At 42.2% G+C, this 16,257-nt stretch overlaps 1 protein-coding gene across 2 annotated transcripts in view; it reads left to right on the top strand.

The window, feature by feature from the left end:
* LOC139642863 (gamma-aminobutyric acid receptor subunit gamma-3-like) overlaps positions 1-16,257 on the top strand; it is a 71,253-nt gene that overhangs the window by 9,477 nt on the left and 45,519 nt on the right. For both annotated transcript variants that reach the window (XM_071517897.1, XM_071517898.1), the window contains one exon: positions 11,896-11,963. In XM_071517897.1, the coding sequence (XP_071373998.1) occupies positions 11,896-11,963 (68 nt within the window). The remainder of the gene's footprint in view (positions 1-11,895; positions 11,964-16,257) is intronic.

Genomic DNA, 16,257 nt, shown 5'->3' with positions numbered 1-16,257 from the left:
CACGGGATACAGAGACACACACACACACACAAGCTGGCGGATGGTGCAAGCTTTTTGGGCTCTTTGTTGCAAATGTTTCTTCCACCACCGCTTTCACAGAGGTATCTTAAGTATTTGAATGTTTTTTGAGGCATTTCACACTCTTGGATTCCTTCCTTGTTTACAGTAAAATAAAAGGACAAATTGTACTATTTCTTGTTTTGCCAAAGTTGCGTTTAGAAAAAATGTTGGCTCTGAAATGGGCCAGTATGTTATGTAGGAAGCTGACTTTACTGGAGGCGACCAATCCTCTTACATTTGGGGCAGAGGGAGGGGCGGACCCTCCAGTACTGCCAGCCAATCACAGCTGTGGCTCTTTCTGGGCTGTTAGCAATGGGCACAAGAGACTTTTGTTCCCTGAGTATCGACTATCGAGAGTATCGAGAAGGCAGCTGCCTCCTCCAAGGCTGCCAACGGTGGCCCCGCCCCACTTTTCACTTAGCCAATCACAGACCATGTGGTACTGTGCTTTGCTCATCTCTCTCAGCCAGCGATCTGACCTGATTATTCCCACTTTGTGAAAGAGTTGCGGATTTGAATGACAGTTGAGTATTGTCATGTTGAACCACATCATGGCATTTGTTATGTCTCACCACCATGGGAGCTTAGTGAACACAGTAAGCCAAGAATAACACATGATGACATTTTGCGACACCTTTTCGCATACATTTGCATATTAATGAGGCAAAACTTCTTTAAACTGCTTAATGTTTGAAGATATGATGTTCATATTAATACCATGTGTTATGTGAAGACAAGTGTGTTGACATAGGTTTATTGCTAATTAATGCATTAATTTGCGTAATGAATGACCTTATTAGCATAACCGGTCATGTTTAATAAGTCATGGTGATTATGGCGAGACAGCTCAAGAGTCTCTTGATTTATGTCAGTGAAGTGTGCTGGGAACATCAAAAAGCAAGCTGAAATTAACTGTTTAAAAAACATGAACTTGCGACCAATGGCCAGTAGCTCTTTCAGTGGGAAAGAGGCAGAGAATACATTTCTAAAAATATTTATAAATTATTTTCACATGAAAAGTCTTCTTAGGCTCAAGGTAATGTAATAAAATTGTAAGAAAAGTGAAAATTATGCCCTTTTTTAAGGCGTTTCTGGGAGATGCGTTTCAACGCATTGTCTGGCGAGGCTTGTAATAGCAGGCTTTGAGCTTAAATTTCTCTTTTTATCTTCTGTTTCGGATGTTCATAAACCCTTACCATTCACTCCCTCGCATTCCAACGTTAATGAGAAACCACAAAGAAACGGCCAGGCAATCATCCGAAGGTTTAAGGCAGGGGCCGACACCAGAGTGAAGTGCATTAGGTGGTAATAAGACCAAGCGGGGTCTGGATCATGGCTGAGACGTTTCCCATTCCTGTGAGCTCTAACCATTTAATCGATTTCCATCTGTGTCTCCCATGTCCGCTCCACTCCAGCCATAGTGCTGGTGGTTAGCCGGGGATTTGCGAGGGGGAAGACTTTTCGAAATGTGGAAAGGGACAGGGGGGAGAGAAGGCTGCATCTGTGAGGCTTGTATCTCCATGTAATCCCACTCATTTAGCGCAAAACAAAGAGGGGAATGCAGCCGCTTTGGAGGACAAATGAGAGGAATCATTGTGTTTGATCCGTTTTGTGTGAGTGTTTTGTGTCTCATTGCTTCTCTGGCACTAACATTTGCGTCTGATTGCACTAGATACGAGTCGATGAGCGTCGATGACTCATTCCATCCTCAAACATCTCAAAGCGCAGAACTATGCAGGTAAAAAAATTGAGTTTTTCACATGCAACAAAACTCAATACATCGCCTGCATACTTTGAAACACTTTGGAGACACCGAACTTCCCCGAGGGCAGGTGTGGCGTTCCTTCACGCCAGCCCTGAAATCGTTAAAATCTCATTCCCCACGTTTGCTTTGTTTGTGGAAGAGAAAGGAGTAACAGGCAAAACATGGTTTGCGTCGTTGTGATTGCAGTGGGGGAGCGAGCTAATGGATTATTCATTGTTTACCTGATGGTTACAAAGTCTCTAATTGAATGTTGAGAAAGTCTCCAGCTGTGACGAGCGCTTCCCCGATTTTCGGCACCGTCTTCCGAAGCGGCACATGCCCCCCCCTTTTTTGTCGCTCGGTACAATGGTGCTAGTGGAGCGGAGTTGGAGTTGGAGTTAGCGAGCACTTTAGGATTATTGTACCAACCTTATGTCAGTCAAACAATACGGTGGGGCGTGTGTGTGTGTGTGTGTGTGTGTGTGTGTGTGACTAAAGCGTATAATGTTCTGTCTTCCCCTGGCAAAGAGATTAACGATTATAGCATTAACCTCTGTCATGGCAGACGTTCAAGCCCTATTAGCATTATTATAAAATTTATTCCGTTGTGATTCTTAACACAGTATCCCCGGGATTAGCCTAAGCCGAGCCAAAAAGCTTCCCTTTGCAGCCATCCATTAGCATTCAACCCCACCCCCCCACCACCACCCCCCACCCAATAAAGCCTCTGACACTTTTCACCGTAATCTTCAGCAGCGCGAGAGCAACAGCTAGAACAAAGTCTTTAAGGTTTAATGTCCGCAAGCTTGGTTATGGGTGTGTGAGGAGTCCAGCACCTGTGTGTGTGTGTGGGATGATTCACTTTCAATTCAGCCTGTAATGTAAATGTAAATACAGCAAATTGATGATGTGCTGTTCATTGACCCATTATATAGTGGATATAAGAGCGCGTTGTGGCTAAATTGATTTCTCTATCCTCGAATTGAAAGTAAATTGATAAAAGAACCTCAGCATATGTGCGTGTGTGTGCATACATTTGTGTGTGTGTGTGTGTTTGTCTGTAACAACCCCCCCCCCCCCCCCCAATTTGCTGAGTGATTGCTCTGTGTTGGGTGTGTGATTGCCTGGTGGCGATTCATAAGCACCGAGACCTTTCCTTTGCCTGGTTCTCATTAAAGCTCCGAGAGGAAGAGAAACCCCCCCCCCCATTCGCAGATCTATTATATTTGATTCGGAGAGCTGAATAAAAAAAATCTGGTGGAGTACAGTATGTGCCCGCTCGTTCGCACGCTCACCCACACGCTCGCATGCATACACAAATCCCTAACGCGCACACCTACACAGCCGGTCGATATCTGACGGAGAAGCCTTTTCATTACGACTCACGTGATTCGTTTTTTTCCCCCCTTTCATAAAAGGATTATATGAGTTTTGCCGAATCTTTGGCACACTTCTGACGTCATCTTTTTTTATCTCCGGCGCGATAATATGGAGCGGACTGCTGTTTCTGGTTGGGTCTAATAAAACAAAGTCTGAAGGGTCACCGAGCGAGGCTGCGCTCCTTCAATTTATATAAGCTGTATTTATCCAGGCAGGATTTGCTGAGTAAGCGCTCTTTTTTTTCAGCAATACCCTGCTTTACGTTCATTGAAATACATATATTCACAATTGGCTGCCAAGCACATCTGCAGTTTTACACCACTGGCTACTGAGCGACCATGCTCAAAGGCACCACGTCAATAGCTAATAGAGGGTAAAGTGTAACTCCTTCACTTCTACCTTTTCTCGCTATTTCCTACCGGTCTGGGGACTCAAACCTTGAGATCACAAGTCCACCTTTCTAACCTTTCAGCAAATTCAGTCGAAATGTTTTTTTTTTTTGCAAGCTCCACCATTTTATAGCGTTTTTCTTTTCACACAGAGGAGGAAAATCCGAAAAGCATTGGAGCATTTTGATTTCGACGTAAATCGGGTCTTCAGATCGTTTTTCAAACTGGGTGTGCACTTGATTTATAAAAATGATGACGACTGAATAAATGCGCGCGTGGCACTTCCATCCATAACTTACAGTTGTCCGATAAATTTAGGCCATCGAGCTTCAGTGCCTTGTGTTGTATGAATGTCCAAAATTAATTGTCATCAATCAAAGCTTCTCCTGTTTTGCTGAGTTCCACCAAAAACTGAAGGCTTTTCATCAAATTTATTTATACTCAAAATCACATCTCGTTCAGAAGCATATGCATCATGTCATTAGCCGATGTAGGGCTGGGAACATTTTAACAGACAACTTTATTAATGATGACACTGTGTTCTTTTGTATAATAGCAGTGTGTGTGTGTTTGAGTTTGTGTGTGTGTGAGAGAATTAGCTGCTCTAGTTTTGATGGACCTGTGGCATCTGCCAGAGGTAAGACTATGGCAAACATACATTTTTTTGTTCAGCAGTGAACATCTCCTGGGTATGAGGGAGTTTCCCAGTGGTTGGGAGTTTGCAGCTGATGGCCCTCTCAGCAATGCAGATGGCTCACTGCTGCTTGGCCTTGGAGTGAATAGATGCTGTGGATTTTTACAGATGTGGGTCAAATAGCACATTTGCAAATAATTCTTAGCATTTGCTTTCACCTGAGAACCAGATGGCTGAGGTTTGCCACATGCAGATTGGGGTTTTAGTTAGATAAACATTTCTCTGAGGCAGAGCTGCTCTGGAGGCAGAAATAATCAAATTGGTTGAGTTAAACCTCAATGGGCAGAGCCAAAGAACCACAGTTTTTCTGGCTAATTAAGTAAGATTAGACTGAAGCCCAGTGAAATGCAAGAGATAAGGAAGCTAATATTATGAAGCCTAGTGCTCTGCTACTAACTGAAACAATGTAATCTACTAAGTTATCCAAGTAAGCTAGCCATAGCCTACTAGCCTACAGCTGGCTAGTTACGCTAGTTTCCTAGCCTACTGACCTTCCCACATCATGAATACTATAAATGAATGAAAAAATAAGTCACTGCTATTTATATTTTATCATTCATATTTTGACCAGACTTCCTTCTTTGCCATTTAAGTGTTCCAATTAGCTAACTTTCACTCCAAAACACCGGTTCTCTGGCTCCGCCCACTGACATTTGACTGAACCAATGAGATCATTTCTACCTCCAGAGCAGCTCTGCCTCTGAAAAATGTTTGTAGAACTCAATCTCCAATCTGCTTGTCCCATAGCACCATACAATGAGTTACAGGCAGGATTTCCAAGTTTCCAAGACGCTGTTTGAATTGTCCAGATCCATTGCACTGGACAGTAATTATAGCATATCTGTTGCTGGACCCTCTTGATTTAGTACCATGTTAGTCTTTAATCTTTACTGTAAATAAGGTTCTGGGACTTGTTTGGTTGAACAAGGAATAGAGATAATCAGGGTTGCATTAGGTCATCAAGGCGGTGATGGTCATAGACACATGTGGGCCATCTAGGTGTTTACGTGGTACAGCTAAATCACTCACAATGCTATAATACTCTCTTTATGCCTGCTAGCATTGCAAAATTCCCACCTTTGACAGCTGAGTCAGCCAAATAAGTGTGTTGATTTGGCTGTCCAAAAAATACAAAATAGGCATCTAGATTTAATTCACTGATTATCTAAAATGCTTTGGATGGGAATAAATATGCTGGAGATGTGTATACCCACAAGGGTGTTTCTCTCCGTTTCTTCCCTTATCTCTGTCTCTCTGTGTGTATCTCCACATAATAGACTCGTGACTCTAAACCAGTGTGGAAAGCTCAGGTGTGCCTTGACATTTTGCTCAAATGTTAAGTAAATGAAATGCCTAACACAATTATTAGATTTGATTCATATTAAAACTCTGTTGTCTCTGTGTTGCGCTTGTTATCTAAACCAGTCAAATCCATTAGCTCTGTTTGTGTTTTTCTGGCACTTTTTCATAATTTTTGACAGTTTTCAGTAATGGTGTGCCTAGCAAATTTGTTGTTTTGCTGACGTGTGGCTCAGCACCAAGCAGGCTGAGAAACACTGGGATAGACAGTAGAGGGAGGTTTCTGTCTAAATGGAGTCTGTGCAGTCACACAATAAAGATAAGAAGCCATTGTGCAACCCCTAACCGCATCCAGAAACCAATGTTATCAGCATCATCATGCACCATATGGCAGCTCAACGTAAAAGTATATTAGGAATCTTCGTGTGTTGCAATTTGCAAGTCATACAATAGACCTATGATAACCCAGCCTTGGTATGTTGGCTACATGTTGTTCAGTGCCATGTTCATGTCATATTGGAAGAAACGGAAGAACAAGATGGCATTTCTGTTCTACAACTTGGAGGCGTTTAAATGTTTAACTTATAATGCCCACATCCAAAATGGCGATTGTAAGGTCAATTGTGCTCCTTCTTGTTATCATAATGTATTTTACGATCAGCCAATATTATTATCTTCCTCTGAAAGACCTAAAACAAAGGAAAATGACATCGGTGGATTCACTGCCAAGTTGGCCGCCACACTTCCACAATTAGTGATACATGTCCTACTTATAATTACCACTAGGGGGCTGAGGTGAATGTTTATTTTCCCAGTCGTCAGCTCATATTACAGTAAATCCATTATGATGTGAATGCAACATAAAATATGGTAGATATGGCTACAGGCTGGTAGCCATATCTACCGTTAAAGCTTCGTGTTACAAGGAAAACCTTGATACCGTTAGTGGTGATCTTAGTTGGAGTCATTTTAGGGAAAATAAAAAAGGAAATAACAGTTTACTAGCTCACCATTCCCCTTACTAAAACTCAATCATCCAGTGAAGATCTATACAATACAGATACAGTAGATGGGGTCTGTTTAGTTACATAATGACTCTATGGTGACCCAGACTGTATGCACATTGGCACACTGTGGTAGTAGCAGTAACTGTTTTCCCATGTACACCCAAGCCCAAGGCGATGGGCTGAAGAGTCTCAACACATACTAACAAGGGAACAGAGAGGTCATGCATGACATGATGTGCGATTACTGCGGGTGACATGGGCTATACCAGTGCAGTAGAGTATGGCTGGATGGATTACAGTCAGTGCAGTTACTGAATACACTCTTGTGTATCCATATCCGACTTGAACTATATGACCCATCACTCTGACTTTAAGGGACAAAGATATATGCAGAATATTTTATTATTCCAAATTAATTCCTTCCTTTGGAATAATCCAACTGTTTGCATGAACACTAAATAAGGTGATCTGATAAGTTCTGGTGCATTTACGTGCACCAAAGAATAAATGTTGAGGAAAAATGTTCTAGCCTTTCTCAACAGCTTGTTGACGTCACTTACTCTTAGTGTAGGAATATGTCCAGAAATATGTATTCCAACCAAAGAAAGGAGCCAGTTGAAGCATTTCCATTCCATACTGTAGCTGCTGATATTCTCCTATGGAACGATTATCAAAAGGTTTATACCACGGCTTTCATACCAAATTAAATTTCTTTCGGAATGGGATATTCTATTCTGTTTGAGGTGGTTATATGATGTATTCTTACTCTGACTGTGCTATTAATCATATTTGTAATGGAATATAGTGGTAGTATATATGGCCAAGGGCACCAAGTACTTTTACACAATACACTTGTATGAAAATGCTAAGCCCTTGCTTAGAAGTATGCCTGATGCAAACAAAGACCGGAGGCAAATAGCTGGAGGGCTGACAAGAGATCGGTTTTAATAAGTAAATAGAGTGAGTTATTTTCCAGTACATACATCTATGAATGTGAGAATGGAGATGTGAGGTTAACCCTGGGGATGGATATGAAAGCTCACTCAGGCCTATTCCTGGTACAGTGCTCCTTGGACATTGAACATATGGGAATTGAATGGTCAGCTGGGCCATGTGTGCATGTGTGTATGCGTGTGTTTGCGTCATTTCAGGGCTGATAATGCGTAATGCATTTGTCATCCCAGTGAAAGGCCAACCAGGCATAAAAGCCCCCTCTTCTTAATCAAGGCCAATGGGGTAATTCAGTAATACAGATGGGCCTGTCATGCTCTTCTGAAAAGGAAGAAGAGCAGGAGGAGGAAGAGGAGTGCTCTTCTTCTGTATCCTCTGTGGGTCACTCTCAGAGAAATGGAAAATTGGGTCCTTTGTGGATTTCCTATCTATCTATCTATCTATCTATCTATCTATCTATCTGAAGAAGAAGACAAAGAAGAGTCAAGGTTTCTTTCTTCAGGGAGGCACATTGATGAGAGATGAAAAAGAACAAAACAGGCTCTCAAGCCAGGAGAAAAAAAGGATGTGAAGAAAGAGAACAATAAAAAAAATCCCCTCAATATTCTGCTATTCAGCATCATCATCACTACCTATGCATTGTTGTGGAAGTCCACATCACACATGAATCTGCCACGCGTTATTTGGACATATGTCAGGTCAGCTCAGCGTTTGTGATGCTCATGGTTGTGCTTGCTCACGGATTCATCCACATTACAAGAGGAAGCGAAAAAAAAAGACTTAGGGAGGAGCAGAAATACAGGACTGTAACATCTTGTTTTACGATTTATTTGTTCCTCACCTCCTCTATAGGGGCCTGGTAAAGAAACCTAAGCGAGAAAACCAAAGTGGACTCAATGGTATTGTAGAAGTGCCGATTATTGGAACTCAGCGAACCAACCTCACTGATGTCTATGTAAAACATGTCTTATGCAAAGCCCTGAGTATCGTAGTCTACCTTCATCGCCCAATGTGGCGAGAATTTAGAGCAGTTCCCTTCAGGTTGTCCCAATTCCCGAGTGCTGCAAACTTGTTTAACTGTAACAGATCGACTTTCCGCCCCGTGCTTCCACCTCCTTGGTCTTTCAATTTTCTCCTTTTCCACTGTACATGTGTCTTGCGGGCATCATGGTGACTCACTGGTTAGCACTGTCGCCTCACAGCTAGAAGCACCTAGGTTCAAACCTTGGCCCCGGTCCTTTCTGTGCAGAGTTTGCATGTTTTCCCCGTGTCCATGTGGGTTTCCTCCTACAGTCCGAAGACATGCAGGTCAGGTAAACTGGAGCCTCGAAATTGCCCATAGATATACTGTAAATGTGAGTGTGTTTGTCTGTCCAATGTGTGTTCGCCCTGTGATGGACTGGCGATCTCTCTAGGGTATATCCTGCCTGCCTACCCAATGCATGCTAGGATAGGTTCCAGCCCTCCATGACCCTGAATAGAAATACATGGGAATGGATAATGAATGAAGGAATGGACGAATGTGTCTATTTTGTATATTGTGATTATATATTGTCCTGTATGCTTTGAATGCCAAATTTCTTGAGTTGCAGCTTGAACTTGGGCCGGACGCCCAGAAATGGACCAGCGCTTGCATGAAGGTTAGAGACGCTAGCTTCTGACCAGAGATATGCCAATTCGAATCCCAGTTGTGAATTTGGAAAATTAACAAAATACTGCCCTTTCTACCCATAACAATTTACTGCCATTGATCTGTGACCAACACACTTAACCCAACCTACTCTAGTGGAACTGCCTCGAAGCCAAAAGGCAACATTCAAAAACACATCTTATCAGCATCAGGTTCTCTAAACTGGTTGGTCTCTAAGCTGTTGATACAAATTAAGCTTACATTTCTGACTGACTGTAAATTTGGGTCCAAAGATTACAAAGGATGCATCTTTAATACAGGTTAAAACACAAATAAGAAAAGTAAAAAAATAAGTGAAATCACATTAATGCCATGAGATTCATTAGAAAATTTGCTTTTGTCCCTCATTGTCCAGTTGGTGGAGCATAACATTGCAGTTGGAATGGATTCAACTCCTCCCAGCAGGCCTTTACCAACCAAAAACGTTTGCATCAATGGCCCGGCACAGCAAGTCCCTTGGGATATAACACACAGATGAGCACACATGAACACGCCCACGTGCATCTGAATTCTTTGATTCAAATCCACCTCAAAAAGCATAGGAAATGATATGAATAGTGAAGATGCAGATGAAGGACTGCATGTCGATGAACAGCATTTCCACATAAAAATGATTAATATGAATGTGGAGTTGATAGCTGGGTCATGGATACATAAAATAGCACTTCCCTCACATATTGCAACTCACAGTAATAGACTATATGAAAAATGTAACTGCTTATCGCGCTCTTCTTTGATAGTGCTGCTGCCTGTAGCTCTCCAACCACAAGCCTGCGGACATGGCCTAACCCACCAAATATAAACATTAATTTCACCATTATGGCCTTTGTCCTTATAGCAGGGAGCATAGAGAGGCAAAGTCTGAAGTAATCCTCTAAGCTGTAAAGTTAGCATTTCTGACACTTGGTGTGTATTCAAAAATCCCCAACTAACTGCTATGTTTTGTTCCATGAAATAAAATACATCAACTAACATCATCTTTGTGAATTTTCATCCTTCAAGTACTTTTTATATGATTGTTGCTAACGAAATGCTAATCGTTCGGGAAAGGGGGCTACAACAGTTGTCAGCCTGTAGCTAGCAACAACTGGAAAACAACAATTGAAAGAGAACTAGCTAACACGAACAAGGAAACAGTAACAACTATAATAACTATTCAATGCAATGCTATGAAAATATGACTAATTTGAATGTACAACGCAGTCAGGATGAGACAAGAGGTAAATGACATTACTCATGACTTTCTTTGTGCTATTGCTGTCCACTTTCCCAGATGATTAGCGCTTCATTAGCAAGAATCAAGATCAAAACTCACAAGTTGATGCTAATGGATGTATGTCAACCCCTGGAACAAAATACATTATATCTCATGTGTTTTCCCTTATTTTTGGCATTTTTCGAAAAGGCTATTCTTATTATTTTTTTTTTTTTGGGCTACACACTAAATGGGCGGCGGGGATATCGATGGTGTAAAATGACAACTTCCACTTACTCACTCATTTCCCCCACAGAGATTTGATGGAAGTGTGGATCCTCTGGTAACAAGCAAGCAAATAAGCTATTCATCCCCACAAGGGTAGAGGTACAAGAGCTCTCACACATGCTCTGTGCTTAACCCCAAAACAACTCAACCTACATTTAAACTATTGTCAGAATGAGGGTTTGTAAATGGAGTGTTGTGTCCAGTAGCACTCAAAGGGAGAAAATTGTGTGTGTGTGTGTCCTGTCTATACGCCATCACAGAAGTTAATTGCTGTAGTCGCGGTGCCCTGGGATAGGAGGAGAGAGGGCGAGAGAGTGATGGTGCTCGGGAAACTTGTTGGAGCGTGCTCCGTTGGATCGAATGAAATCACGCTAGAAAGGTGCAAACAGCAAACAGAACAGCATTTAAATGGAGCCAGAACGGTGCACGAAATCCACAGTTATGAATGTTTGATGAGATGTTTGTTCACTAACTGCAAACATGCTCTGGTGGTTCCTACAAGCATTTTCACACTAACTGGGCTATGTTATCAAAAGCAATTTGTCTTTTGTAATTTGTTTCTTTGCTGAATCTACAATCGCAGATGTCTGGGTTACCAGGGTCTCCAAACAACCAATAAGTCCCCAGCCACATATATATATATATGATACAGATATACAGTATGTATTTGATTGTCTGCTTTATGTCCATCTTTATGTCCATTTTGCATCTGGAAAACAAAAACAAAAAAAAGCAGCATTTAGGTCTGTCTCTGATAATTTAGTCTTCACTTCCTGGAACCAACCTGGAGCCCCAGTGTTGTTGCCAAGCAAAATTAGCAAAGACCCTTCGCATTGGCTCGATTTGTGTTTGTTGCCTGGCAACATTAGCTGTAGCTAACACTGTGAAATATTGGGAGCTTTTCTGATTTCAGAGGCATAACTCTTTCTCTCCACTGTGAACGGATGGCTCCGCTCTGATCGAAAAGAAAAAAAGCGATTAGGTTTACTTTTCAATGTGACATTGTGAGTGATGATAATCATTGTTAAACTTCAACACTGATTGGATCTGTGGCCATGGGCGCCCCGTGCAGTTTCAGTCACAGATTTAATTTCTGGATGAAACAATAAAGAAACGCCGACACCGTGACAAATAAAGTAGAAGCATTGCATACAAACATTACCGTGACTCTCACTCTTCCTCTCTCTGGCCCTTGCAGTGAAACCGACGGTTATCGATGTGGGGATATATGTCAACAGCATTGGACCCGTGTCGTCCATCGATATGGTGAGTTAAAGCATTTTATCCCTCTTTTCCCTTTTGCTTTTTCTTTGCCCTCCTCTCTGTTTCTGTCATGCTCTCTCTCTCCATTGCTATTTTCCTCTCTCTTGCTCTCTTTCCCTCTCCCTCACCCATTTGCACACACATTCACACACACACATTACATGCAAAAAAAACCAAAAAAACACGGCACACACACACACATGCATGTCCTCTGTCCCACTCTGTCCTTGACCGCCTCAGAACAACCACAGCTGTTTCGGTGGAGAAGGAAGCCAGGAAAGACAGGTGTGGAAGTCCCATGCATCAGCTAGCATTAAGCAAATGAGTGAGTTTAAAAACCCAGAAGAGCCATTGCATTTTTGCTATTTTTGAAAACCTCCCTACTATTGAGTTACATAGAGATTTATGTCCCTGTGGAGGAGCTTGGGCAAGACCAAGTCTGCTTTTGTCAGTCTCTGTTTTGTTTTTTTTAAGCTTTATTGAATTATTGCATCTTTTGCACCATCATAGAAATTCCACTAAACAAAGTTTGGCTAAAGTGCTGAAAGTAAAAAAAAATAAATACATATTGGAAAGAGACTTCAGCACACATCAATGCACATTTCATTACAGAAGACTTGATCAGATGCCATAAAATATAAGAAATTGTAGAGCAGACGCGAGCTGAAAGGTTGATGAAAGGTAATGGGAAAAAGAGCTACTTTTCCGGCAGCTGAAAGTAGAAGAACTCTGTTGTTTGGCCTTGAGTGAAATGCGGTAGACTAAATGGATTCAGCCGTTCATTATGCATAATTCAAAGGGCCCGTTCTGCCTCCGTCAATACGCTCCATTGTGATATTTATTTTTCTACTTGAAAATTCTCCCTCTCTCACTCTCCGAAGCAGAACTTCATAAATGCATTGCTTTGCTCATGTTAGCCGATCTACGCATTATCATGAAAGTGTTTTATCTTTGAACTTACCAGATCACCAGATGTTGAGTCGCGACAGTTGCCTGGCAACATTAAATAGTTCCCTAATATAAAAGCAATTTAGCCCGTTTCAGTGTCAGTACCAGCCTGTTGTTTGACTCTGTATGTCATATAAAATTATATCCCCATACTCAGAATAAAATATATAACGGTCCTGAATGGCATTACATACATTATACACAAGGCTGTGAACATGTCTTTGCTGTCTGGTCTTACTGTTGCCTAATTTACAACAACTTTCTAGACTAGACACTCCAGTCATTTATTGCATTTGTAAAAACTTATGCAGGTTATTAAAAACTTATGCAGGTTATTAAATAAAGGCAATTAAAAAGAAAGCCGCACAGATGATGCCTTTACAGGTTTCTTAGCCATTTTTAATTGACGAATTAAGGCGGGACAAAGTGGAAAACATTATACCTTGAGTGATTTAAATGAGCGCAACTGTACAATATTGCCCCTAATTAATTTCATCACATTCGTTTTATGCCACAGCACTGCTAAGCAGACTTTTTGCAGAGGCCATTTAGCCATTCCTTCCCAGAATGCATTTGGGTAAATTCAATTTGGGATGCAAAATGGTGCAATTGAACTCATAGTTCATTAAGTCGCTTCTGTGCTGGAGCCACCAGGAGAGGCACAGCCACTTGAGTAGATGCTGCAGCCACAATAGTGAATGAATCAATGATAGGTTTTCCTAAACTGTCATTCCAAACACATGAGAGAGAGAAAGAGAGCATGAAAAACATTGTTAAAGTGTGACGTGGTCACTGGATGACACACAAGAGTGAGAGCAACAGGCACTTTCTCTTACATTGTGGAAAACTTTCTCTTACACAGTGAAAAATGTACAGCGAGGCGCTCATTACTGCAAAATAAGCCCCGACAGGGTGATTCAAGGTTTATTCGGAGGGGTCTTAATCACCCTGAAGGGGCTTATTTTGCAATAATGACCGGATCCCTGCACATTATCCCGCTTATTACATGGCTGCTTACCAAAGACATAAATCTCTTGACACAAAACGCTGATAAAATTAACATGATTTTATTGCATGCTAAAGTAATTCACAAGCTGCCACCAAAAAGCAGTCCAACAGGACTGTCTGCAGCAACCAAGGAGAAACGTCTTTTTGGCAGGAACAAGATAATTTGAGTAGAAATGGACCAGACTTCTTGGCTGTGGAGTGATATGACTAGATGTTAAACAACACTCTGTTATTCAGAACAGACTTCAGAATGCTTTCACTGGCCAATCAGAATTGGATATTCAACAAAGCCATGTAATAACTAGAAGGGCACTCGGAGAGCGCAGACCTGCTATTATTGCTTCTTCGTGAGTCGGATCCGCATCCGCTCCAAAATTTAATGGGTTCTTCCTTGGCCCATGCTACACCCTTCCACCAAGTTTCATGAAAATCGGGCCAGTTTTTTCCGTAATCCTGCTAACAGACAGACAAACAAACGGCACCGAAAACATAACCACCTTGGCAGAGGTAATTAAGCAATAACATACTTGAGGTTGTGCTATAATGCTATAGTGTAGTTATATAGATCAGATCACTTGAATATGTTATTCCTATTAAATAACACTTAATATTTTTCAATACCATCAAACATTAAACAAAGGTAGAAGCTTTGGGTTTTCATTTATATTTTGGCCCTCAAGGCTTCCACCAACAACAAAAAAATAGTTCCCCTGTTGCCAAGCAATAAGCATCTTGCTTCATTGCATTTACTTTGCATTTATTTGTACAATAATAAAAATAAAGGCAGAATAAGGCGGATCACTCCAACAGTATCAAGAAACTGTTGATTTGCACTGGAAACAAGTGGAACTATCTCACTCCTTTTTAAACAATGTCATTTAACTTGTTTAGGAAGATTTTAAAGCTCCTACACTATATTGAATGTTGTTAAAAAATTTTTTTTGCAGTGAATGGAATAAATTGCCTTGGCAATATTGTTAAATTTTGACATAGTTTGAAGAGACTTCAAAAAAATAACTCCAAAAACATATGACTCCTGTCTATACCCCCCCCCACACACACAAAATCAGGAGAAACCCAGCTTGTAAATCAAGCTCCTGCAGCCAGTAGTGGGTCAGTGGGGCATGGCCGGGCTCGGCCGGGCCGCGCTGCGGGAGCCCAAACTTTGTTTCGGCAGCGCGCCGTGTCCCGCTGAGACATTCCGGTGATTTTCCTCTGAATAAGTGCTGATTGGCTTCACCCTGTCTGGGCCGACGGGCGCCGATGATCGCCCCCGGGGTTGACTGGACTGGAATGAGTACAGAGTCACATCTCCTTCATCTCTGTTTCACTCTCTCTCTCTGTCTCTCTGGGTCTCTCCCTCTCCCCCCTTTATCCATTTTCTCTGTGGAAACGTTACAATGCCAGGGAGAAAAACAACAGATTTCTTCAGCCTGGCTTGGCTTGGATTGGCCTGGCCTGGCCTTGATATTTTTTTATTTTTTTATTTTTTTTTTATATATCTCCATTCACACTACGCTGCACACGGCACACCCACGCTCCTCCACTTGCTCGCTGAGCCGCCCGACTCCGACTCACCACGCGACCCGAAAAGTCCATTTAGCTCCGTTCGCTCCGTCTGAACTTTGAGTGTGTGTGTGTGTGTGTGTGCGTGTGCGTGTGTGTAGGGCGACTTCCAGATGAAAAACCAGGTCAAATCCCCGGGGTATATTAGACGCACAATCCATATTTATCATCCGCGACACAACAACTGTTTGCGATGCTAAGCAGCCCGCCTCAGACGACACGCGGACACCGGCCAGTGACCGAACCCCCAGGACCGCTGAGGTTTCTCAATCGGGCTTCTGAATGAGATACATTACCGTTCCCTCATTTGCTCCATGGGCACTGGCTGGGATGATGCAATGCCAAATGAAGCCGATAGTAATTTAGGACATACTGTGATGAATGCTTGAGTGATTAAACGGCATTAGCGGCATTAACGTCAAGTGAAAGCGCCGTGGTTTTATAGCCGGTGCTGGGAGAGTCAGATAACACAGCCGGTGAACTAATTGACGAAGATGGACGCGCTCCGACAACGACGCTATGTTCCCGTCTTCTTCGCTGCCCAAGCCCGGTGAGTGGGCGGCTTGGAATTCACCAAAGAACAGGCCGATGGTTCCACTAGGCAGTGTGTGTATACAAAATAAACCGAGTGTGTAAAATATCAGGGCTGCCCGCTATTTCCGTGAAATAGACTTGACTGCGTGAATCCAAGTGAAAGCCACGATTCCCTACAGATCTCAGGGAGGAGACCAGATTAAAGCCTGGAGGCAAATGTGGCATGTATTGTGGGGAAGAA

Source organism: Centroberyx affinis, unplaced genomic scaffold (assembly GCF_046629955.1).
Source record: "Centroberyx affinis isolate AG114_WGS23_722 - 3 ecotype Tasmania unplaced genomic scaffold, CSIRO-AGI_Caff_v1 ptg000538l_1, whole genome shotgun sequence".
In the NCBI taxonomy this organism is placed as follows: Eukaryota; Metazoa; Chordata; class Actinopteri; order Beryciformes; family Berycidae; genus Centroberyx; species Centroberyx affinis.
Note: the sequence above shows the minus strand (reverse complement) of the source record. Positions and strands in the feature narration are given on the sequence as shown.